The sequence below is a fragment of the Podarcis filfolensis genome, assembly GCF_964270895.1.
Source record: "Podarcis filfolensis genome assembly, chromosome: 8".
In the NCBI taxonomy this organism is placed as follows: Eukaryota; Metazoa; Chordata; class Lepidosauria; order Squamata; family Lacertidae; genus Podarcis; species Podarcis filfolensis.
The window spans coordinates 20,759,228-20,782,444 of record NC_139611.1 but is presented as its reverse complement, the minus strand read 5'-3'; the positions used below and the strand labels follow the sequence as shown (position 1 = coordinate 20,782,444).

Below are 23,217 nucleotides of genomic sequence, written 5' to 3'. Positions count from 1 at the left end.
TTGCACCTACCAGGCAGCCCCGGCAGGAGGGGACAAAAAGGGCCTTCCCTGAGCTGGACGCAGCATGCTCCAATGGGCGGCTGAGAGGAGAGGAGCGGGCTGCCCCAGAGCAGGCACTCAGCCTGTGGCGCCCTCCAAAATCTGGCGCCCTGGCACCCTGCGCCACTAACGTCTATGGGTAAGATGCCCCTGACCTTGTTCACACCTGATAAACCAATCTCCTGTGTTTTAAAATATATTAGTTACAAAATGTTGTAATATGTTTTCTGTTCCTTTTTCTTTTTTTACTCGCAAACCAGTTTAAAATGGACTGTAAGGTCTGCAAAAATGCTGTCCATGGTTATTGTCATTCACATTGTGTAGATGTTTTTAAGGAGATTGAACGGGGAATGGACACTTTAGGGACGTAATTGAAAGACATTCTGTTAATATAAACTGGCAGAATTCTGAAAACATAAGCCTTTACCCCTCAAGGCACCATAATTGTTTCTCTTTTTTATGTGCCAGGTTTTAACATTCATTATTTCCATTTTTCTTCTTTTCTCTTTCTCTCTCTTTTCCCCCTTAATGTAATAGTGCCGCCGTGTTCCGCCTACAGGCAATGCATCGACGTGTGTGTGTTGAACTGGGAAATGAAAAGGACCTTGAGTCAAAAATTACTGCAATGCTGAACGAAAGCCTGTAAGTTTAAAGAGCACAAAAGAGACAGAGGCAGGATTGATCATTATGGTTTTCTATTAATGCAACCTAGCAATTTAGCCCTGAGTCCAGAAAAACCTACTTAATGTTTTTTGGTTTTTTTAAAGTGGAGGAATTAATCAATAAGTATGCAAATGTGTTAAGGCCTAATGCTTGGATGGAAGGAAAATGTGAAAAGACAACCACCCTCTTAAAGAAAGTTTGAATTGCATTGTGGAAACAGTTTTATTTATTTATTTGTTTATTTGTTTGGTCTTGTGGCATCATGGGTAAAACTGAGATGCCTAGAAATATTTTTTCACATGATGTTGATTCTTTCCAACTGTCAGGCACTGGGTAAATCTTCTGGTCCTTCCTTCCCACCCCCCTCCACAGCAAGAATGTGAGGGGGCAGGGTGGAAGCAGAAAGTGCCCCATCTCCTGAACCTTACGTTGTCATTTGTGTCTTCAGTGCAATCCAGAATAAACTTGCAAAAAGAAATAATGTATTTTTAAAATGCAGCTTTGATTTAGGTTACTAAATGATTCTTTGGATAATTTAAGTGTTCAACATACATATTTGTAGAAAAAGCACTAGTTATTTTCTCTTCCACTCCTACAATTAACTGCTTTGTAAATGAAACTTCGATATACAAGCTGAACCAAATGAAAGCAACTGCTAGTATTAAAGACATTTGGAGCAGGAAGGGAGCTTAATGGGGTCATCCCATGCCCCGAAAGAGGACCATTTCTATCTAAACGATTCCCAACAGATGTTTGTCTAACCTACTTCTTCCTCAAACTTTCTATGATGTTTTGATGGAGCTCTGCCAGGCTGCACTGGTTTGGCCTGCTGCTCCTTTTGCAACAGAGGGAGGAAAGTCAATCCTTCCTTTTCACACTTGAGATAGAAATTGCCTGAAAGGGGAGAAGAGGCAGTGCGGTATTCTGGTTAAGAGTGTTGGACTAGGATGAGAGAGGAGTGTTTGGGGGGCTGAATTGTCAAAATAATGGCTAGTTCAGCAATTTATGTTTGAGCTGGCATAATAGTCAGCACTGCATGCTCTTAACTGATGCCTTGCATGTTTGAAATCATGCTTTACGGAAATACAAGGTATTTGTCTTTTGAGGGGAGAAAAACCCAATCCTTTTTATTTTTGTCTCGGAGGTCACACCACTGCTGCAGCCACATCAAAGCGAGTCCAGGATGAAGGGCTTATGGCAGAGCTTGAGCAGCTGATTAACCAGAGAGCAGCCTGACTCCTGCAGCTGAATTATATAAAAAGCTTAAGAAACGGGGGAGAAACCTTCCATGGCACTTTTTTTAGTAGTGTGATGAGTGGCATTTGCATTTTTAAAAAATATTTTTTTAAAAAAGGCTGTCAAAAGTGGCCTCAGCTGGCCCAAGCTAATTCAAAGGATTGGATGAAATTGAGGGTTTTAGTATTTGGTATGCAAAGGACCACATGTGATTATTTTTTAGGCGTTGCCTTTGGGTTATATTTAGCCAATGGTAGTCCTACTTAGAGTAGACCCAATGGCGCTAGGCGACATAACCAACTGCAATCTATTAGTTTTAGCAGGTCTACTCATAATAGGACTTGGTTAGATACAACCCACTAAGTCTCTAGAGACTTACTCTTGGGTAAGTGTGCATAGAATTGTAGCATAAAACATTTATCACATGAAACCAAAATAACCTAAGTTTTGTAATGATGAGAAACATTGGGCAGCTATGAAAAAATGTTGCTGTATCAAGTGCTCCTGTTCAGGGTTCAAAGTAGCTAGTCATGCCTGGTCTACGGATACTCCATTCTGTACTCCTGCCCACTTGATGTTTGGTTTTCAAGCCCTGAATAGCTAGTAAGCATTCTGTTCTTATTGAGCATGATGCATCCTTATTGGGCTGTTGTGTGGGTGTTTGGGAGGGAAAATTCTGGCTAATGAGCTGAAGGTGGTTTCTCTGTTCAGTAGCTGAAAAGTGAGTTTTACTTTCATGGTGTTTCTATAGTGTAATGTTTCATTTTATTTTCCACTGTCAAATATTTTTAATCTGTGACTTGGCAAGCTTTCACTTGATTTGGTGTGTTACTGTAAGCTGTGGTCAGTTTGGGGGGAAAATGCAGGATGGTTCCCATCCACAAAGTGCTAGCAAATTGCTCAGCGGTCAAGTCAGCAGACGTCCTTAATTATTGCTTGTTCTTCCTTTGTCTGTTTTTATAAGACTCGAGATGTGGAAGATTGAAATTGAGCAGGGCAATTTTTCTGAGCTCCGTAACCAGATCAAACAGGACGAGGAATATTTGGACCAGCAGAACCAAATGCAAGCAGCAGAACGCCTCCAGAACCAGAAGAACCGAACTTTGCAGCTAAACCAGAGGTGGCTGGCCATGGAGAGGTAAGTGAGGTGTGTGCTGCAGTCTTCCCCAACTTAAGGCCAGCCCCTCCAGATGCTGCTAGACTAAACTTGGAGTGGGAACCTCAGGCCTAGGGGGCAAATATGTCCCTACTTGCTTCTTTATCAAACTCTCCCCAAAGTTATATCCCTTCTTCTCAGACCACACCCAGCAGTGGCCATGCTTTGCATCCCCCTTGAGTGCTTTTGGCTGGCTGAAATGTGCCCTTAAACTCTGATAGCACCTCTTGCTTGCTTGCTTGGAAGGAGGATAGAGAGAGGTGTGTATAGAAACATGCCTACTGTATAGAGGTAAATTTTACAGTCATTGCTCCACTGGCATGTGGTCCTTGGAACCAGAAGGAAATGTGGCCTTCAACCTGAAAAGGTTCCCTACCCCAGGACTAAATCCTTGACCGTTGGTCATGCTGGTTAGAACTGATGGAGGTTTTATTCCCAACAATATCTGGAAGGTACCAGTGCAGGGGCCACTCTGGAATTGTTTCCCGAAGTCTCCCCATCCATATTTCTCCCTGGATTTTGGAGTTCTAAATTACCTGCCTTAGTTCTCAAGCTGCAACCAATGCAGTAGGAACCTTCTGTTGGTTTTTCTTTCCTAGTGTTCTTGCCTCAGTATACTGCAATGTAGCTGTCCATTTCTCCAGCTCCTTCATATCTCTTCCCCTTAGCGATGCATACTTGTGTACTGATAAATCATTATAAAATAAGAGATCATCATTGAAATATGTGATGATGGAACAAAGTTTGTTTCTTGTTGTTCCAGAAGGCAGGACCCAAACTAATGCCTGCCCCTTCTTCACTTTCACATACCCACTTTATACAGCCCACCTTTTTCCTGGTTGGACTGTCCACCTGAATGGGACCTGCTTGCTTCCAGATCACCAGCCTGACAGCAAACTCAGTTAACTTCTGAAGTTCCTGTCACTGCTGGATCCAGCTTTTTTGTGTGGTGGTTCTTGGGTAACATGTTTTTAGTGGGTGCCAGCTCCTTACTGCTGTTGATGCTGCTGCCATCCATTAACTTGCCTCTTCCTCTGAGTTTCAGTAGCAGCAGCATCCAGGGAGGGAAGGCGAATTGGGCAAAGGTTAGTGCTCCTTCTTGCTCCTCTCTCTACTTGTAGAGGGCAAGTAAACAGACAGCAGCAGCAATGAAGAGGAGTAGCAGGGCTAGGATTAGTAAAAGGCTCCTTCTGGATTGTGGACCTTGCCAGGTGCCCACAAAAACCAACCCCTAACACCAGCCATGGTCCTACTAACTCAAGAATATAAGCCAGGCATACAATGTTATTTTGTTTTGAAATCTGTGTTTCGCTTCTCTATAGAAAAATACAGAAAGCCAGGGATGATTATGAGCACCGTCTTTCCAAAGCATTGGAAGATGCTCAGAGGAACCATGAAAAAGCAGTCAAGTTTCTGAAGAAAAGTTTGGGAAGGTTTGCCATTTGCACTTCATTAAAATTTTAAGTTTTCAATAACAACACTGGGAATGATAGATGCAGCCATGAACTTGACTGGATTTGCTCCTCCAATAGGATCCGTGACAAAGAAGCAAGCGAGGAACAGAAAAACCAGGAATATATGCAAAAGAGGATGGAAACTGTGTTGTCCCTGAAGAACAATATCTCTTCCAATCGGGTATTAGCTTTATTTTGAAGTTCTTTGATTTTTCTAAGCATGCCTTGGAATCCTTGGGTAGACCAGCTTTCCCAACTGAGGAGTCTGTTTTAGCACCCCTTGACAGGACTACACAGTGGTTAAAGTGTTGGGCTAGGATTCAGATCAGCCATGAAGCTCAGTTGATGACTTGGGGCCAGCTGCTGTGTCTTAGCCTAACCTACCTTACAAGTGTGTGCAGATTATGTGTATTGCTTCAATTGTGAAGGAAAGGAAGGATATATATGTAATAAGAAGAGTTTGGATTTGATATCCCACTTTATTACTACCTAAGGAGTCTCAAAGCGGCTAACAATCTCCTTTCCCTTCCTCCCCCACAACAAACACTCTGTGAGGTGAGTGGGGCTGAGAGACTTCAAAGAAGTGTGACTAGCCCAAGGTCACCCAGCAGCTGCATGTGGAGGAGCGGAGATGCGAACCCGGTTCCCCAGATTACGTGACTACCGCTCTTAACCACTACACCACACTGGCTCTAATTACAATCTCCCTTCTAACGACCACCAGTGTTGCTATTATATGGAAGGTGGAGAGCATTTGAAAAGCTGGAATGCTTGCAACCTGTTTCAAGTCCAGTGGAAGCTCACTGGCATCTTGGTTAGGTTGGAAATGGATTGCACTTTTTGAAACCAGTTTTAACTCTGTGTTGAAATCAATGTGTCTTCAGTTGGTTTCGACAGGCAGGGTGCTTCCTTGATAACAGGGGCCAGCAGGGCAAACTTCAACCCTATGGCAAAGGCCCTCTTGTCCCAAGGGTCTTCAGTTGTAGGTTGATGTCCCTCTGTCTGGCATGTTTAAATATGTAGTGCTCTGCAAATTTATCTTAAGTTTCTTTCTTGTGGAACTGTGCACAAATGAATCTAACCCCTCCCCTGCACCAATATGTAGGAAAAGCTCCGAACTCACCAGGCTCAGAACAAAGCCAACTTTCTTGATGCTCAAGAGCAAGAGCAGAAGATGAAGGAAACCATCGAGGCCCAAGGACACAATGTCACCCGGGAGGCTTTTCTCTATAAAAGACAGGTGGAGTTTGAGAAGCGGAAGAAGTGAGCTGCCACTTTTTTTTTTTGCGAGTGTGGGGTGGGGGGGGGGATGGTAGTACTTTTTAAAAAGGAACAGGAAACTATTTGTGTCTCTTGCAATGAAGATATGAAGTCTCAAACTTAGAGGAAACTACCAAGTGAACACTGGTTTATATAATATCTAACTCTGGAAAGGTGTGGGAGGCATTGCATCACTAAAGACAAATATTAGATGAAGGTTTTTATGCTTTGCTTGCTGGGTCTTTCGAAAAAAAGAAAGGAAGGCATTGGCATTGTGCATTAAGTCATTTATATTATTAGGTGCTGACTTTCTAGGGATTTTCTGAGAGTCATCTTAGGCTGCATAAAGCTACCTGTAAAAACACATAAGATTGTCACCCCAAAATTTGTTTAGCCTGACTCTCCTCTAATGAGTCCAATGTGACATACAGTATGTGATTCTTGTCCCTACTCTCATAACTTGGCTACACATGCTAGACCACACACCAACCCCAGCTGCTGATAGTAGAGTTCCAGGGATTGCTTACGCACAACCAGACCCCTTACTCATGAGGTGTGTGATGACTTTGGGTCTGTAGACACATGTTGTGTTGTTACTCTGCAGCCTGGGCTCAAGGACAGAGCGGTGGCTTCAAGGGTCCTTCAGCACGTCAACCCACAGGGCTCCTCAACAGGATCCTTGGCACTGACTGAAGGAGACCTGGCTTGACCCTCAAGGTCCTCAACTGTTTCGTCCTCTGAGGACTCAGTGTCTGGTACCAGGGAAGAGCAAGTCACAACAGTGGAGTTTATCAAGCTGACGTTAGATAGGCATCTGTTGGAGCTGATCTAACTATGGGCTTGATGTATTGGTCAGGGAGTTGGACTAGATGCTGTACAGCATGGGTAGGCAAACTAAGGCCCAGGGGCCGGATCTGGCCCAATCACCGTCTAAATCCAGCCCACAGACAGTCTGGGAATCGGCGTGTTCTTAAATGAGTAGAATGTGCTCTTTTATTTAAAATGCATCTCTGGGTTATTTGTAGCTAACAGGTACTAGATAACACAGGGTTACTTAGCTGGCACAAACTATACATAAGCCTTGAAAGGGAATACCTTGCCTATGCAAAGAGAATGCTTTTTTCTATTCTATATTCTTTTTTTCAAATTATAATAACATTCCAGCTGTTTAGGTGAAGATGAAGCCATCTGACGGTTCATTAGGTCTCTTAGTTTGCACATCTTTGCTTTCAATACAGGGAATTTGTGGAACAGCAGAAAGCAAGGAAAATTGAGATTGTCAGTCAGATTTTGAAAGAAGATGCTCAGATGGAGAAAGTGAAGAAGCAGTCGTGCCCACAGACCCTGAAGAGCCAGGATAAGCTTTCTGACGCTGTAAAATGGCGCATGAAAACATGGCAGTACATCAAGAAAGCATGTGATGATGCAGTGCCCACTGTTTCACAGGTAAACAGAAGTGTAGCTAGTCTTTGAAACTAAGGTGGGGAAGTTTTTTCAGCGCAAGGGCCACATTCACTTCAGGTCAACTTTCCGAGGGCCTGATGCCAGTGGTGGGCAGGGCCAGAGGTAAAAGGGGGTGGAGCAACAAATGCAATTTTTTACCTTTATACATTAATCCAGTTTGTACAGAAAAAAAATCACTTCTTTATTCTCCTTTCAGACAAGTGGTAGGCATTGTCTGGGTTCTCCAGCCAGGCAAACATTTGAGGTGCTCAGCAAGGGCAAATGAGGGCTGTGGTCTGTGGAGAGTTCTGAGGTTCAGACAGACAAACCTGGAGGGCAGCATTCACTCCCCACACCAGGCCTAAGGTTTCCCACTTCTGTCTTTAAGGGCTGATAAATCAGTGGTATGGCTGTCCTAGTTTGAAATGCCTGGAGTTCCTTCCTTTTTTGGGATAAAGGTAAAGGTAAAGGGACCCCTGACCTTTAGGTCCAGTCATGGCCGACTCTGGGGTTGTGGCGCTCATTTCGCTTTATTGGTGAGGGAGCCGGCGTACAGCTTCCGGGTCATGTGGCCAGCATAACTAAGCCACTTCTGGCGAACCAGAGCAGCGCACGGAAACACCGTTTACCTTCGCGCCGGAGCAGTACCTATTTATCTACTTGCACTTTGACATGCCTTCGAACTGCTAGGTTGGCAGGAGCAGGGACCGAGCAACGGGATCTCACCCCGTCACGGGGAATCGAACCGCCGGCCTTCAGATAGGCAAGTCCTAGGCTCTGTGGTTTAACCCACAGCACCACCCACGTCCCTTTTGTTTGGATACGGGTAGGTAAATAGTACCAGACCTGTAGGGCTCCTGGTTCAGTGTTATTGCCACCTTGGGCTCCTTTGGAAGGAAGGGCTCAATAGAAAGTTAATAATTAATAAATAAGAATCCATTTAGGAATTCACTGACGTACGGTGTGTTGCTGATGGCCACTAGTTTAGATCCAGATTATAAAGAATGCAGGATCTGTTTTAATTCTAGAAACAGCAGCTATGTCTTGGTAGGGAAGAACAGACCTTATAGATTGGGACTGTGACCTCCACTGTTTCCACCCTAAAAATCAACTCTTCAGAACTACTGTTTGCCTCTTAAAGTTCTATTTCTTGCAATGACACCTTTGGAGATAGATGATAGGAGCAGGGGGAAGGATCACCCTCCTTCTTATACACCACAATCCCGATCCAAGATCCCTCCCACCACTCACTATTTCTAGAAGAAAAACAAACCCTAGGGAATGCATAATCTAGCCTGGGTCTTGGCACCTAACTACATGTGATGTTAACGGTGTGATTAGGAACATCAGATGCTGCTTTATCAAGTCAGACTCATTGGTCCGCCAAGCTCAGTATTGTCTACACTGACTGGAAGCAGCCCTCCAGGATTTCAAGCAGAATCTCTCCCAGCCCAAAGTTGTTGGTTGAGCTTTATTTGCAAAATCTATTTTAAAAAATGAAGTTTTTGAGCTATTTTTAATAAAACACGCCAAAATCAAGACTACCAGCATTGGTTGCAATACGTCTGGATTTTCCTGGACAGTTCAGCGATTTCCTCTGGACACTGCTTCTGACTGCATTATTCTGGCTATGTCCAAGAAATTCTGAACGCATGGCAACCATAGTCAAATTAGACAAGTTAATAAAAGGTGTATAAATGGCTGGCTATTGGAATTAATAGCTAAGGAGAACTTCCTGGTTTGGTGATACTATTTCACCAAATGCAATTTGATGCAGGGGTGCTATTGCCTTAGTGCCCATAGTCTGAGTTTCCTGGAAGCTTCTAATTGGTCACTGAGGAAAGCCAGACTCCTGGACTAGTTTGGGCTGCTCTTGCTTAGAAATGCATGATATGTTGTTTTGTAATATTGTCAAGACTTCTAGATCATTTGTCAACGTAAAAAATAAAATATATCTCCAGCATTTTCCCCCTATGTAATTTTAATCAGTAAAAGTTTCAAGGTGATTTAGTCTGTTTCACCAGGGTAGCCAGGCAGTCACTCGTGTTTTTGTGTTGCAATAGAAACATTGGCGTTCTCCTTCACCTTGCGCCTCACTTGATGACAGAAACTTACTTATGGGAACATCTCAAGAGATGATTGCAGAAACCAAATACCGAGAGGAGGAGGAGGAGGAAGAAGATGGGAACACCCGGGATGAGACACTAGCAAAGCCAGAGTTTACGGGAATTTGGAACCAAGAGTGCAGCATGCCCCAGGTTCATCATGCTTTACTTACTTTTTTGTTTATTTATTTGGTAGGACCACACTAGATCTCCTTCAGCAGAAGAGGTTCTGCTAAGATAGGTTACTCCTTTGATGTGGGTGGGTGTGGGTGCCCTATCAGTCCTTGAAGAGTCTTACCCTGTTGTTGTGAGAGACCCCACCCACTGCTAGAGATGGGAGAATTTGTCAATTTTGGTTTCTCTCAGTTTCACATTTTTACTTTCAGTTCTCCACATTTCCATATCAGTTTGCATTTTTTAAAGTTTTTGTAAGAATTTATCAGCATTTTTGTGTGCATTTCCCTAACTAAGTTCTACTCAGAGTAAACTCATTGAAATTAGCAAACTTTAATCAGCTGTGTCTATTAACGTTAATAGGTCTACTCTAAGTAGGACTGGCATTGACTATAACCCACACCTCAATTTTGCCTAATGTACTGATTTTTGCAAAACAGTTTTTCCTAATATAATGCATTTTTGTATGTTATTTTGTATGCACAATTTATCCTATTATAAGCATTTTTCTGCTTATTACTTTGCTGGAGAACTGCATTGCAAAATTCAGAGAACTGTGAATCTCAAGGGATGATTGTATTTCAGTTTGCTTATTGCTTCAGGAAGTAGAGATTAGATAGCTTTTTTAAGTGTATGGTATGGATATGACCCTAGTTTGCATGTTGCATTAAACCATAGTTTAATTGAATGGACCAGGACAGAAATGGTGTCTCTTTACATCTCTGTGAAACTGGCACTCCAAAAGGACCAGTATATCAATGGTTTTCAGCTTCCTAATGTTATTGGATTGATGCTTCTCTCATGCCATTTTCAAACTGGCTCCCCTTCGCCTCAGTTCTGCTTGGAGAAGCATTTGGTTTGCCGAAACTCTTGTTAGGATGCTCTGTTTTAAAGGAGCTGAAGTCTGGGACTATTTTCAAAAGCATTTCTTCTCCTAACTGGGGTGGGGGGGGCGAGATATCTGGCTTAGTCTTGCCTCAGAGATTTGTGAAGACACATATCACTTCATGTTTGCTGGCTTGTTTGACTGTTGCGACTGAACATGACATTCTGTTGAGTTGGTGATGGAGATGATTTCATGTGGAAAAAAGAAATCCCTTTTCACCCTGCGCTTAAAACAACAGAGCGACTCTTTAGAGCACTGCAGCAGTGTTAAAGGCTTGGAAGACAAATGAATAATGTACATTCACAAAGTGGAAACCTCTGTTTCACTCTGTTGCCAAGAACCTTTGTGTTCTGTTCTCCAGTGGCTTTTGGGAGACAACTGTGGGCCAAACTCTGGCCCAGTTTGTACATTGTGGCAAACCATAGTTATAGTGGTTTACAATGATAGGTCCTTTTAAAAATCTGTCTTCTCAGTAGTGTATGGATGGAACATATCACAATCCCTGACTTAGGACAGGATTTAGCTAATGAGTACTATCAGCAGAAGCTCATGCAACGGCTTTTGCTTGTGCAACAGGTATCCCCCCTGTGCCCCCCTCCATGATGGAGGGGTTGTAGTAACCCCAAAAAGGCTACAGGGGAGGAGGGGAATTGTTCCTCTTCATGGTTTCATTGATGGATCAGAAGGGTACACTGTTGAATTCTGCCCCTAGTGGTATGTCTGAACCAGGGATTGTAGTTTTGTTTCTTTGCTGTACTCTGGTGTGCAAACAAGGCCATTATATGATCCAGAAGATCAGCCAGGAAGATTTTTCACATTTAATTAAAAATAATAATAATGACAGAAATTCTTCTCACAATTTGAAATCCTAATGCTTTCCACATCATTTTCTCAGTTTACAATCATGGTATTTGAAGCTGGAGTGGGCGAGAGGCTGGGCTCCTGTATGTTTCACCCAATGGCACAATTAGCAACTTTAGGGAATGAGTTTAACCTTCTCTTCCTGGTGCTGTGGACCTCTCTGCAACTGTTAACTAAAGCCCTGCGAATAATGAATAGCCTTAGCAAAAAAGAAAAAAAGTGAAAAAAATATTCCCCATCTTTGAAATAACCTAATCATGTATCTCCTTCTCCCCGCTATGGTTTCACACTGCTCAGGTGCCAGATGTTGGTTTAGACTCCAAACCTGTTGGTGCATCTAAACTGGAAAAGGAGATATTTTCTCAAAACTTGGAGAAGCTGCATAGTGGAATTATTCGCAAACATAAAGTCTGTGGACTTGAATTTAGAGGGTGTCCTTTCTATAGCAAGCCAAGCCTCATTCACTTTAAGGTTGGTATGGGGTTTCCGTGGGGGTGGGGGATAGATCAGGGCCTGGGTTGTTGTTTTTTGGTATGTGTTTTTAAAAAAATTAACAACTGAGTTTACAGCTCTGGAATGAATAGAAATGGCCCATTGACTTCTGGTGGCTTTAATTCATACTCTAACAATATGCACAAAACAGGATTTCCTACTCTGGCAAAGTTTAAGTTTCATAAAATGATGATGATTATGTTTCCATCCCACCCTTCCTCCATTGATCTCAGAGCAGTGTACACGGTCCATTTTATCCCTGCAACAACCCTTTGAGGTAGGTGAGACTGAAGGCAGGGGGAGATACAGTGAGACACTGACCCATAGTCAAACAAGAAACATCATGGTTGAGTGGGTGATTTAGTCCAGCACTGCAACAACTAGACTGTACTTAATCTCCAATTATTCATCTAAGAAATCTTAGTTGATTAATCAATATCACATAGGAATAGCTTTCCATGCTGCATGCATATTTCTTTATTTGTGTGGAGCAATGTCTATATATATATATATATATACACACACACACAGCTTCATACTTAAAGAAAGGGGAAACATAAGGCTCTGAAAAATTCAAAAGGTATGCAACAGATTGACTCAAAGATATTTAAGACACTTACAACATATTGAAACATATTGTGCATTCTTTTTTAGGTTCATTCCAAAGATAGGGAGCATATGCCTCTCCAGATGTTGCTGGACGACATATCCCATGATCCCTGCTTATTGGCCATGCTGGTGGGAATTGCAATCCAACAACACCTGGAAAGTCATAGGTTCCTCCACCCTGACCTATGGCTGTTCATGTATTTAAAAATAAATTTTAAATAGATCTTGAGCCTAACTGATCTTTTTTAGCCAATCAGGTTGCTTGTAATTGAGGTATTTCATGGATTAATCAATTGCAGAATGACCCTGTTTAATGGAACTATGAATTATGGCTGCAATTCCATACCTGGGAGTAAGCACCATTGATTACTATGGGACTTTATTTAAATAAATATTCACAGGTTCGCACTATAACACAAGGATGGTGAACCTGTGGCCTTCTAGGTATTGTTGAACCACCACTTCTATCATCCGTGACCATTGGCTATGCTGGCTAGAGCTGATGGCAGTTAGAATCTAACAGCACCTGGAGGGCCACAAGTTAGCCACCATTGTAGGCAGTCTTAGAAGGGGTGTTCCCTTGTGTGTGAAAGAAGGGGAATGCTTCTTCTAGGATGGTGCATGCTACCTCCCGTTAGTTAGCTTTTGTATTACAATTGTTTTTTAAAAATAAAAGTACACTGCCAAATTAATCCCTGTTGGAATCTAAAGAACAATTTATAATTAACAATACAATCCTATACATGTCTACTCAGAAGTAAGTTCAATAGAACTCAGCCAATGGCAACAAGAAAGCCTTTTGAGTGCCCTGACTCTTGTGTGATATGAGGGCAGCTCAGCCAATCACAGTCAATGACATTTCTATCCACCACAAAATCTCTTAGTGTGTTAGAATACCACATGTTTTAATTCTTTCCAGGACTTTGACATTGGTAAAACCTATAAAAAGAAGATGATTTTGATCAATGCTTTCTATAGCATTAACTACTGCAAGCTGGTGGGAGTCAGTGAACACCTCAAGGATTTTTTCACAGTTCAGTAAGTACATTTGGTTGGATTTTTGCTTCTTCTGGGACTGGGGGTGCAGGGGAGGTGGAAAAGAAAATGAGCAGTGGCACTTGTTAGACTTTACAGCTTCCCAGTTGGATGCTTCAGCCACTGCTAACTTTTCTGAAGGCCAGCAATGCAGCAAATGACCATGGTAGTAAAGAAACAGGATTTTCCACTACTGCAGAAGTGGGGAACCTTTGGTCTTCCAAGTGTTGCTGAGCTAGATCTCTCATCAGCATGGCCAATAGTCAAGGCTAATGGGATTCAGGAGTGGTAGGCCAACACCATATGGTTGGTCAACGGTTCTCACAGTCTGTGGGTCCTAGCCTGGGTCCTAGCCAAGGTTCCCTGTGAAGGGGGAAAGAATGGGTTTCTGTGCAGTCTGGCTGAAACGGGCCCCAAAATCCGCATTTTTCCTTCTCCAAGAGAGCATTTCTAAAATGCATTAACTTGAGCTCTTGAGCCTATGTATAAACAGAAACCCAGCTGTATAAACAAGTGCTCAAAGCCCTCTCCTTTATCAGTCCATGACGGCAATGGATGGCCTTGCCAGTTCTGAGTGGAGCAGGGATGGCACGTCTGGGTCTTATCTTACTTCCTGACCACAATGACGCACAGACCTTGTCAGCCCCCTGGGAACGGCGCTAGGAGTACTCTTAGAGTTGATGACCTTCTTACCCCAAGATAAGGAATACAGGAACAGGAACACCCTTTTATGGTCAAGAGTACAGGAACACCCTTTTATGGTCAAGAGCACAGGAACAGGAACACCCTTTTATGGTTAAGAGTACATGAGCAGGAACATCTGTGATGTCAACTTACGTGTATAAGCTTACGTGTCTGGATTCCTGGGGAAGGAGGGAGAGGGTGCCTGGAGGATATATATACAGCATGAAATCTCTCCTTTCTTTGTACTTCCTGTGAACTGACCACGGAAGTGCCTTCTGCTATCCGGAGAGCAGAATAAACTCTTTCTCTGAATCAACCTCAGTGTCATTTGACTCCTTCCTCCCTGTTCTGGGAGCAACGCGCACCCTACCATCGGTAAAGTCTAATAAGGCTAGCTTCCCCATGTCATCTCCTGTGACAGAGATGGAAGAAGTTTTGGCCCTTCCTCCCCAAGATGTTATGGGACCCAACTCCCATCCGCCTTAGTAGTCCAGTGGCCAGATATGCTGGGAGCTAGAGCCCAGCAACACCTGTAGAGCCACAAGTCCCTGGTCATTGTATGTGAGGAACCTTTGGTCCCCAGATGTTGCTGAACTGCAACTCCCAGCAATCCCAGCAGGCATGGCCAATGGCCAGGGATGGTGGCAGTTGGAGTCCAGCCACACCTGGAGAGCCACAGGGGCCCCCTGCATTGTTCTACGGAAGAAGCCCAGAATTTACTTCCAAACAAACATGTTTAGGATTGTAGTTTAATCAGGGATGCAGAACCCGCAACCCTCCAGAAGTGGTTGGATTATAACTACCATCAATTTCAGCCAGCATGACCAATGAACAGGAATGATGGGCATTCCAGTCCAACTACAATGGGGTGCATGTTGCCAATTCCTGTTTTACAGGGTACCATTCATGAAGCTTGATTTATTTCCTTTGGTACCTGATACTTAAGAACATAATGTTGATTAGCAAATTCATATGGTGAAAGCACAACTTTATTCCTGTGTCGGCACATATTAAGCAAGCACGTGGGTAGCATTTTCGACTCTACATCCTCTTCTCGACAAAGATTACATGCTGCAGCAGATTTGCTGCTAGGGGTGGCTCTTGGAAAGAAAAGATCTGTGTGGATTGAACTCGGGCTCTCTAATACTCTCATCTCAAGTTGAAAGCTGTAAATTAGCAGCTTATTACAGTGACCGGTTTTAGCCAAGTGTTCAGAAATTATGCTGTAAATCAAATGGCAACTTGACATCTTACTTTCATGTCATCCTTTTAAGAGTCCCAATCAGGGATTGGCTTGCCAGGCTGGATTATTCCGCCCCCCCCCCACCCTGGAAGCAGGAAACTCTACCTTTGCATGCTTAAAAATAGTTACAGTGGTTATGTGTCATGTGACAGAGCTCTCTCTTCTTATGCTAAAGGTACACAACACTGTTACACTGGTGTGTCAATTATCAAATATCAAATTCAGGGCAATAATAATGATAAATACTTGAAATGTATAGAATACTTTCAAGAGTCCGATTTATGTTGTATACCACCACTGCGTGTGACCCATAGTTAATGGTGTATAAGCTAGTTTTGCCCACTTTGTATCCCTGCCTCAAAAAACCCCAGGAAAAACTAAAAAAAGAACCCTGGTTTAGCGTTATGCATGAATCAGGGATTATGGTTTGTTTTGTTCCAAAGAAATCATAATTTGTAGCCATGGTTTGTACTTGGCTTACCGCTTTTGGTTTGCTTATTTGTTTATTTAAATTTAACAAGAAAAAAAAGAAAAAAGATGAAATAAAATTAAAGAAGGAGAAGAGAAAAAAACATAATAATAATGATACATAAAAATACTATCAAGAATACTACTAATAATAGACCACCATCAGTTCACATCGTGAATTACAGTGATCATCTCATCTGTTCATGAATCTTAAATTAAGCATTTAGATTCATATAAGACTTCCAGATGGCCAGATGGGTATCCATATGAGATTGATACTGATAGGAAAAATATCTGAATGTAGCCAGGATTTTATTGAGAACAACCACCCATGATGTGAAGTAAAACACGTACATCTTTTGAAAATTGCAGAGCAGTTCTTCAGCCCAGTGATGTTTGTAGAAAGGCACATACCAGGGTAAAGTGTGCATAAAATGTACCGTATTTTTCGCCCCATAGGACGCACCGCCCTATAGGACGCACCTAGTTTTTGGGGGGAGGGGGAAATAAAGAAAAAAATTTAATTTCCCCCCCAGGCATGGGGCTGGCGCGGGGGAAGCCCGAGCTTCCCCCGACCCCAGCCCCCAGAAGAGCCTGCTATCCGCAAGCCTAGGGAGCCGCGCCGGTCTCCCCAGGCTTGCGGACAGCTGTGCGAAGCCCAGGCGCACTGAGGCTTCCTAATGCAGGCAGCTCTGCGCGACCCATCGGAGCCCGGCGCAGCTTGGCGCCGGGCTCCGGAGGGTCGCGCAGAGTTGCGCGGAGCCCGGGAGGGCAGGCAGCTCTGCGTGACCCTCCGGAGGCCGGCGCGGCTTGGCGCCGGGCTCCGGAGGGTTGCGCAGAGCTTCCTGAAGCCTGGAGAGCGAGAGCCTCTCGCTCTCCAGGCTTCAGCGAAAGCCTGTATTCGCCCCATAGGACGCACCCACATTTCCCCTTCATTTTTGGAGGGGAAAAAGTGCGTCCTATAGGGTGAAAAATATGGTATATATTAGGGAAAATAACGTGCAAAATACATTCTATTAGGAAAACTTGTTTTGAAAAAATGTTTTTATTAGGAGAAATTTACTGATAATTTTAATGAGAATTTAAAAAATAAATGCAGACAGGTGTTGAAATATGGGGAACTGAATTTGAGATTGGAAAAATGAGAAACTGAAATGGACAGATTCACCTGTCCCTAGCTTATTTTTAATACTATTTCTCTTTTATTTTAATAAGGATTGTAAAAAAACAGCAACATTAAATCTGTTGTTCCCTTTGAACAGTGAATAATAATCTCTCAAACAGCAAATGTACTAAAGTAGGTCTCGAAAAGGCCTCTGTACTGAAGTTTCAGTAATTTTCAAAATATATGCGAATTTTAAAGACCTGTCAGTTAATTTGGAAAATGACAGCTGATTCATTTCAAAAAAACCTTGATTGATTAAAATGATTTTAGTCACATATTTTGCTTGCTGCTGTTACAAGAACAGCACAAATAAGTCATTCAAATGGTCATCTAATTCTGTCTTTCATTTCCCACTGCAGCTTTGATCCTCCGGGCCCAATGTCTTCTGGAATGTCTTGCGAAGTAGGGGTGACCTTTAAACCTATGGTAGGCGTGCCATGCAGTCATCCTGATTAAATGGCATTTGCAAATTTCATGATAGCAAAAGGATTAAGTGAAGAGTCACACAAGGTTGATCTGCTTTTTGCAAACCGTGAAATTCCATCATTCTGTTTTATAACTGTACCAGTCATAGAGAGCTGACATTTTGAGATGCTTCCTTCTTGAACTGAGGAAAAATTAGGAGTGTAGAAAGCTGTTTTTCCCCCAGGGCAGAGTATTTTTCTGCCCCAGTGTTGGCCACTCTGAATGACTGTAGCCCTTCAGGATTCCAGGTACTGCAAGGTAAATCAATGGAATGTTGCTTTATCATTGGTGTGCAGCATTTCTTTAGATTTAAAATGGAGATTGAGCCAACAAAGGTTTATGTTTGGGGCATACTGGACTCCACAGCACCTCCATAGGAAGGAATTCAGACAGTTCAGACGGGTGTTGCTGATGGAGCACTGAAATTGCTGCAGAGTTTTCATTCTGATCAGAAATTACTGCTCACATCAATGTTGTCTTGGATAAATCCTTGACATTTGTGAATGTTCACAAGCTCTTAAATGATATTCTTGTGGAGTGGGGACTAACAGATGGACAACAGTTCTGAGAATCCTGTAAGGTTGGAAGGAGAAACACCCACCAGTGATTTGAAGATCTCACTGACCATTCTACATTTGATTGTGTGGTTCGTAATCATCTGTTTCGTTCAGATACTTTTACGGGCAACCTATATTCATACATTTAAATCAGGATAGATGGAATATTGTTAGTAATGTCAGCTGGCAAAGGAGTTTATTTTTAAAATTATTTCTTCTTTTTCTCCTGTTTTGTTTGCAAATAAAAAGTGATATTTTTAAAAATAGAGGGGGGGGCAAAAGACTGAACCTGAAACTTACTGCATGCAAAGCAGCCCCTGTACCACTGAACTGCAATCCCTCCCATAAATGCATCTAAAGAGGGACCATGGACTTGATGAAATGCTTTCTGGCTGGTGACAGTCTACAAGAGCAAATGCTTCCCTCCTGTTCACTTTAATAGACACCTAAGGCAGGGGTGGCTAGACTTTCAGCCATAGCCAACCAGCAATGGCAGTGTCCATTCACAATGTTACATGCCCTATTGTCCCACCTATTGGATGTACCCATAATACTATACAGATTAGCAGATGTAGGAGTCTTGTTTGGGATTAGACCCTCACACAGAAGTTAGGGGGCTTTAACCCTTTTGTTTAAGCAGATGTTCCAACCTGGGTGGGACAGGGGTGGCATGCCTGCAATTTGCATTAGAAGAAAAACTTCCATTGGCGGGAAAAGTTTCCATTGGTGTAATGCAAACAGCAAGGATTTACTCAGGGCTACTGCGGGATGATAAGAGTTTAAATGTGAGTCTAGTTTGACCTTCAGTGTTTTTATTTAAAACCAAACAAGGAGCAAAGACACGTACCAGCCAGGCAAAAACACTAGGGGGCATGAAGCAGGGCCAGAGAGGGGGTGTTGCCCGGGGAAAAGGTGTGTGGCTAGGTGAGACTTTTGAGGGCCAGTTAGGGAGGCTTGAAGGACCACATTCTGCCTCCAGGCCTGAAGTTCTTCACCATGGCTGTATACCCACTAATTCAGCTTTCAAGTTGACTTGCATAATAGATATAAAACAGTATGAAGTAATAGCAATAGCCCGATTAAACCATGTGTAAGTAAACAATAGCACAGTTGCCAATAAGAAGGGCTGGTGGACAGTTGATACTAATTATGGTTAAAAGCTTATGCAAATAGGACTGATTTTTTTTAAAAAAAATCACAGTAATAGTGCTGGGTGAATCTGCCTTAATTCCAGAGCTAGGGCTATATATGGAAAGACTGTAATACTTGCTGTAATCCTGCAAAATGTTGCACACTTTTTATTAACCTCTTAAGTAGTCTAAAGCAATGCTTAATTTACTGACAGGTATAACTAGATTCTGAAGAGCAATTTTTGTTTCCTTTTTAGATAAACCAAGATCTTGAAGGAGAAGTCACATTTTTATCTCAGATTGGCTCCTTCTCAATCCCACTCAAGTGTTCAACCAAGAAGTGTGTGGTGAGTCCAATACTTATCCTTGAATCTTTGGATGAGACAGCCCTGTTTCAGGAAATAGGAATGAAAGTAAAGATATTAGCAAGTAGAGGGAGGGAAACTGGTTGCATTCTCTCTCCTTTTTAATCCAGCAAATCCAGACACCATTTATTCTGGAGTAAACACAATTTCTGCATATGTTTTGGTGACTTGTCTGTGGAACTGCAACCCAAGTCACTTGTGACTTGCCTGTTGTGCAGTTATAAAATGCTGAAGTAGTAAAAGCAATGCTTAACATTTTGTATAGCACTTTACAGGTGTTCCAAGTACCTTAAATTCATTATCCAGTTGCAGCAAAGGTTGGTAGCTACTGGTACTGTTAGGGCAGAAGACAGCCAACAGTAGGCGGAGCCAGAGTGAAGACTGGCAGAGCCAGTTCATTCATTGGCACCTTTCTCAGAGGAGCTGAATGTCCCCTCACAGGACCCCGTACTGAGGTGCAGGAAGCACAACAAGCAAGAGGCTTTGGGACAGAGGAGGGGTGCCCATCTTCCAACCGGAGAGCTGGCCCACTAAGAACCTAAAGTTATCCACAAAGTGGGGGGCGGAGCCCAGGAAAGGTAGTGTGGGGGCATAGTCTTAAAAAGGTTCAATCTGCTGTTAAGCTTTATCGGAGCAAGTTGTTTCCTTGGTGCAAGAATTCAAGATTTCATCTAACTTAAGTATGGAGGAGGTATATCTGGCCTTAAGAAGAATTAGACCAGTCCCAAGCCCTGGCTGTGGCACAGCTGGTGGCGACCACAGGGTTGTAGAGCACCACTGTTGCTCAGCTTCAGGAGGGGATGAAGTGGCCACTGGAACACTCGGGCTGCTCTGTACTGAGGGTGCCCACCAGTTGCCAAGCCCAGTACTGTCTCCTGGTATGATTTCCTGAAGTCTGAGGCTTGTGTTCCAGAATGCTTGGCTCCACCCCCCTCCCCTTATTAGCTTCCTTTAAGTAAGCTGCTGCCTTGTAACTCTAATCAGGTCAGCATAGCAGCACTCCAAAGCGGGAACAGCTGTTGTCTCCATAGCTACAATGAGAGGAGCCTTGGCACTCCTACACACACCAGTCTGTTGGTATGGAGAGTGTTCCAAGTGGGAGACCATGGAGTAACAGAGAAGTGCCCATTTTCAGCTGATAGCTTTGGCTCTTTAAGAGTCTCTTGTTCTCCAACAAAGAAGGTGGAGCAAAGGAGAGGTGGACAGGAGACAGAAGTTCAGAAGGCCTCAGTTCACCACCGTCTCTGTTGAAGCAAGTGTTGGTGGCAAGGGGGGGAGCATAAAAGGAGAATTTCCTCGATGCCAAGATCCAGGTTTGGGGCAAGTACTCTTAGGTGAGAAAACCCCAACAGTTATTTAAAATCACAAAATATGAAACATAGGAAAGCATGGAAATGTAGGCTGTTAGACCTTTAAAATATGCTCTTCTCAGTTCCTACCAAAGTTCCCCTCTTCCACTAGCATAGGAAAAGGTCACACGCTTTAAAAACGTTCTACTTATGAACTCTTCAAAGGTCAGATTCATGTGCTTTTTCCATACAGCAATCAGAAAAAGTTGCACAGGCATTAAAACCTGGCTTGGTTACAGTGGTGAAAGTTCTTAAATTATTGGTACAGGAACTCAAGAGAGGCTTGTTAGAACCATATTGTTAGAGCTTGGAGCAACCAGCTCATACCTCTTTAGGTTCTGAGCTTCTCAGGTAGACAGAGGCCTGGCAGGACAGCTTACTCTGTGGCATTAACCCCTCGCTAATCAGACTCAAGAACCTTGCCCAAGAAGGAGAGACCGGCAATTGGCTGGTAATTACCGTATTTTTCCGTCTATAAGAGGCTCCCATGTATAAGATGCCCCCTGTTTTGGGGGACTCAGATTTAAGAAAATGGGGTGAGATGGCCCCGTGTATAAGACGCCCCCTAATTTTTGACATTATTTTTTAGGAAAAAACCTAGTCCTATACACAGAAAAATATGGTACTTAGATTTTCTGAATCCAGGGAGGGTTTCCTGAGGAGTGCTTTTACCACTGCCTCCTTCAAGCAGGCAGGTATCACCTCCCTCATCCATCTGGCTGTCCCTTCCCTGCTAGTTTTATCAACCAAGAGGGGCAATGGTCCAGAGCGCAAGTGGTTGCTCTGACCAATCCAAGCACCTGTCCACATCCTCAAGCCGTATTGTTTAACTTCATCCAACATGACTAGATTATCTGCTTTAAGAGTGGAGTCAAGGTCCAAGCAGATGCAATTGATTTTATCCTCAAAATGCTTAGCAAACAAGTCACAGCAAACTACTGTTGGTTTTGTCACCTCCTTTGGGCCAGACTTTAAAAGGACCCACACTACCTGGAAAAGCTCTGCTGAACAGCACAGTGAGGATGCAATGGAGGCAGCAAAGTATGCCTTCTTTTCTGCCTTCACTGCCACTAGGTTGGCTCGATGATGAGTCCTCACCAGTGTTTGACTTCATTCGACTGGAGTCTTCCTCCACTCACATTCAAGCTGTCTCCCTTGAAAAGGGCCTGAAAAGAATTGACTTTAAAGCCTTCAGAGCAGGGAAAACCACTCTTGACCTGGCAGTGAAAGGAGTATGTTGTAAAACCTGACATTTCACACAATTTGTGCCATTATTGAAAGGGACCCGCTTTGCATAGCACCACTTGGAGGAAAGCCTCAGAAAAACAGCAGAGAACAGGGTCGTCCCAAACACACAGAAGTTCTCTGTTTTAAATTTTAAATAATACGTATTGCTATAGTGTTTTTTCTTTTTAAGACTACAGGTGCCAGTGCTGCAAAAACACATGTAGGTGGTTCCATTTAAAAGTGCACTTGAGTATAATGCTCAAAGACAACAACTTCAGAGAATTTGTTCCTAAAATTAGCTGTGCAGTGGAAAACAACAGCATCTTGAAATCTAACCAACAGCTTGCAATAAAAGTTTATGAACCTTTTGTTTGTTTATTTATTTATTGCTGATACATTGTTGGGAGCCTTTCGAGAATTTTATCAAGCAGCTATTCGAGGGGAAAAGACGTCAACGCATTATTTTTAGGCATCGGACGCACAGTTCCATCAAGGACAGTCGCTCTTATTAAACATAGATGCTTAAACAAGCTCCTTGTACAACCAAGGACATGATTAGTTCCACAACATGTGCCTGCTATCAAGGCATTGCAAGGTAGCAGCATTTTAATTCTTCAAAGGCAAATTGTAGGAAACCAGCAAAGGGGCAAGGAGCTCAAAGTGGTGCACATGTTTCTATTCCACCCCATTTTGATCTCTGTAACAACCCTGTGAGGTAGGTTAGGCTGAGTCTATGTAGTGCATTGCTGCTTGTTCCTTCCGCAAACACGCCTCAATTCTGAGCCTTCCTACTAGTTTTGCTGAGTGGACCTCTGTCCCAAAGACAAGCCTGTTAGTGCATCACTGCACCCAAGGCCTCAAGTTAATAGGATCAGTCTGATGTGTATTCCAGTGTAAATGTGTTCTGTGCTACTTTCTGACCACAGAAGGACCTCAGGACTATTCAAGAGTTTGCAGTTAGACAGCCATCTCGGAGGACAATGTTAGCAAATGGTCACTGTGAGAAAAGGGTTGTCCTAATCCAGCAGGGCTCTCCTTATGCATTTAGGATTTTGTGGTGTGTGTGTGTGTATGTGTGTTTCCCTTATCAGGGATGTTTCATAAATAATTTATTTCCCATCAAATAAACCATGACAAGTATTCAACGCTTG

General features: G+C 43.0%; 1 protein-coding gene across 6 annotated transcripts in view; it reads left to right on the top strand.

Moving 5' to 3' along the window:
• The window catches only part of CFAP74 (cilia and flagella associated protein 74), a 77,397-nt gene that overhangs the window by 13,267 nt on the left and 40,913 nt on the right, over nt 1-23,217 (top strand). For 4 of the 6 annotated variants that reach the window (XM_083628397.1, XM_083628398.1, XM_083628396.1 and 1 more), the window contains exons 6-16: nt 577-681; nt 2,903-3,076; nt 4,417-4,527; nt 4,627-4,729; nt 5,654-5,811; nt 7,047-7,254; nt 9,315-9,509; nt 11,575-11,748; nt 13,298-13,416; nt 17,333-17,399; nt 19,383-19,472. In XM_083628397.1, the coding sequence (XP_083484523.1) occupies nt 577-681; nt 2,903-3,076; nt 4,417-4,527; nt 4,627-4,729; nt 5,654-5,811; nt 7,047-7,254; nt 9,315-9,509; nt 11,575-11,748; nt 13,298-13,416; nt 17,333-17,399; nt 19,383-19,472 (1,504 nt within the window). Of the gene's footprint in view, nt 1-576; nt 682-1,846; nt 3,086-4,416; nt 4,528-4,626; nt 4,730-5,653; nt 5,812-7,046; nt 7,255-9,314; nt 9,510-11,574; nt 11,749-13,297; nt 13,417-17,332; nt 17,400-19,382; nt 19,473-23,217 lie in introns of those variants that run through there. The other 2 variants (XM_083628401.1, XM_083628400.1) reach the window with 2 other exon arrangements.